The sequence below is a fragment of the Buceros rhinoceros genome, unplaced genomic scaffold (genome assembly GCF_000710305.1).
Source record: "Buceros rhinoceros silvestris isolate BGI_N320 unplaced genomic scaffold, ASM71030v1 scaffold28453, whole genome shotgun sequence".
Taxonomy (NCBI): domain Eukaryota; kingdom Metazoa; phylum Chordata; class Aves; order Bucerotiformes; family Bucerotidae; genus Buceros; species Buceros rhinoceros.
In genome coordinates, this window is record NW_010404638.1 from 563 (window position 1) to 1,723 (window position 1,161).

General features: G+C 63.2%; 1 protein-coding gene across 1 annotated transcript in view; it reads left to right on the plus strand.

The window, feature by feature from the left end:
• Positions 1-1,161, plus strand: part of SRPX2 (sushi-repeat containing protein, X-linked 2) — a gene marked incomplete at its 5' end in the record, with an annotated part of 2,000 nt that overhangs the window by 547 nt on the left and 292 nt on the right. The window contains 4 exons of the mRNA XM_010133457.1: positions 60-239; positions 390-523; positions 599-720; positions 1,051-1,156. Of these exons, the coding sequence (XP_010131759.1) occupies positions 60-239; positions 390-523; positions 599-720; positions 1,051-1,156 (542 nt within the window). The remainder of the gene's footprint in view (positions 1-59; positions 240-389; positions 524-598; positions 721-1,050; positions 1,157-1,161) is intronic.

Here is a 1,161-nt window from a genome sequence, read left to right on the forward strand (position 1 = left end):
CCCACAGATGGGGCCATGCCCCGTCACCCCCAGCTCTCACCCCACCTCCCTCTTTGCAGTGAGGCGCTGTCCCATCCTGAAGCCTCCGCAGAACGGCTACATCTCCTGCACCTCCGATGGCAACAACTACGGGGCCACCTGCGAGTACCTGTGCGATGGGGGCTACGAGCGCCAGGGCACGTCCCTGCGGGTCTGCCAGTCCACCCAGCAGTGGACGGGCTCCCAGCCCCTTTGTGCACGTAAGCGGTGTGGGGCAGGGTGGGACCTGCCCGCAGCAGTGCCTGCCGCTTGGGGTGGGCGCTGCCTGGCCGGGTGAAGGGGCAGTGGGGTGGGGAAGGGGTGATGAGGGGCAAAATGGCATCTTTCCACACGCTGGCCTCTCGCCCCAGCCATGAAGATCAACACGGCCGTGAACTCGGCCGCCAGCCTGCTGGATCAGTTCCATGAGAAACGGCGCCTCCTCGTCATCTCAGCCCCCGACCCCTCGAACCGCTACTACAAGATGCAGATCTCCATGCTGCAGGTGAGGAGACCTTCCCACCGCACACCTTCCCGTGCTCCCCAGCACCCTCTCACCACCCCTCCCCCTTCTCCACAGCAAGCTGCCTGCGGGCTGGACCTGCGTCATGTCACCATCATTGAGCTGGTGGGGCAGCCCCCACACGAGGTGGGACGCATCCGAGAGCACCAGCTGTCCCTCAGCATTATCGAGGAGCTCAGGTAGGGGGGACAGGAGCCTGTCGTGCCAAGCCAGGTGCCTATGCGAGGGGACAGGGGATGGGGACACCTCTGGAGACAGCAAAGCACAAGGTTGCAGCTGGGTTACTGGGCAGCCCCTTCCTGCTGCACTGGAGGGGCTTGTGTAATGTGGGAACACCCCTCAGCAAGTCTGGATCTGACATCGTCAGACCCTGCTGGAGCTCACAGCCCACAGGAAGAGAGGGAACCACCACCCCAGGAGGACTTGAGCACAGTTGCGTGGGGTGGTCATGCTCAGCTCTCAAAAGCAACTCCCCAGCCCTGAATGGTGGTTCCCCCCTGCACCTCCAGGCAGTTCCTGCATCTCACCCGCTCCCACTTCAATGCGGTGTTGCTGGACAAGGCGATCATCGACCGTGAGCGCTACATCTCCCCAGTCAACCCTGACGAGCTCTTCATCTT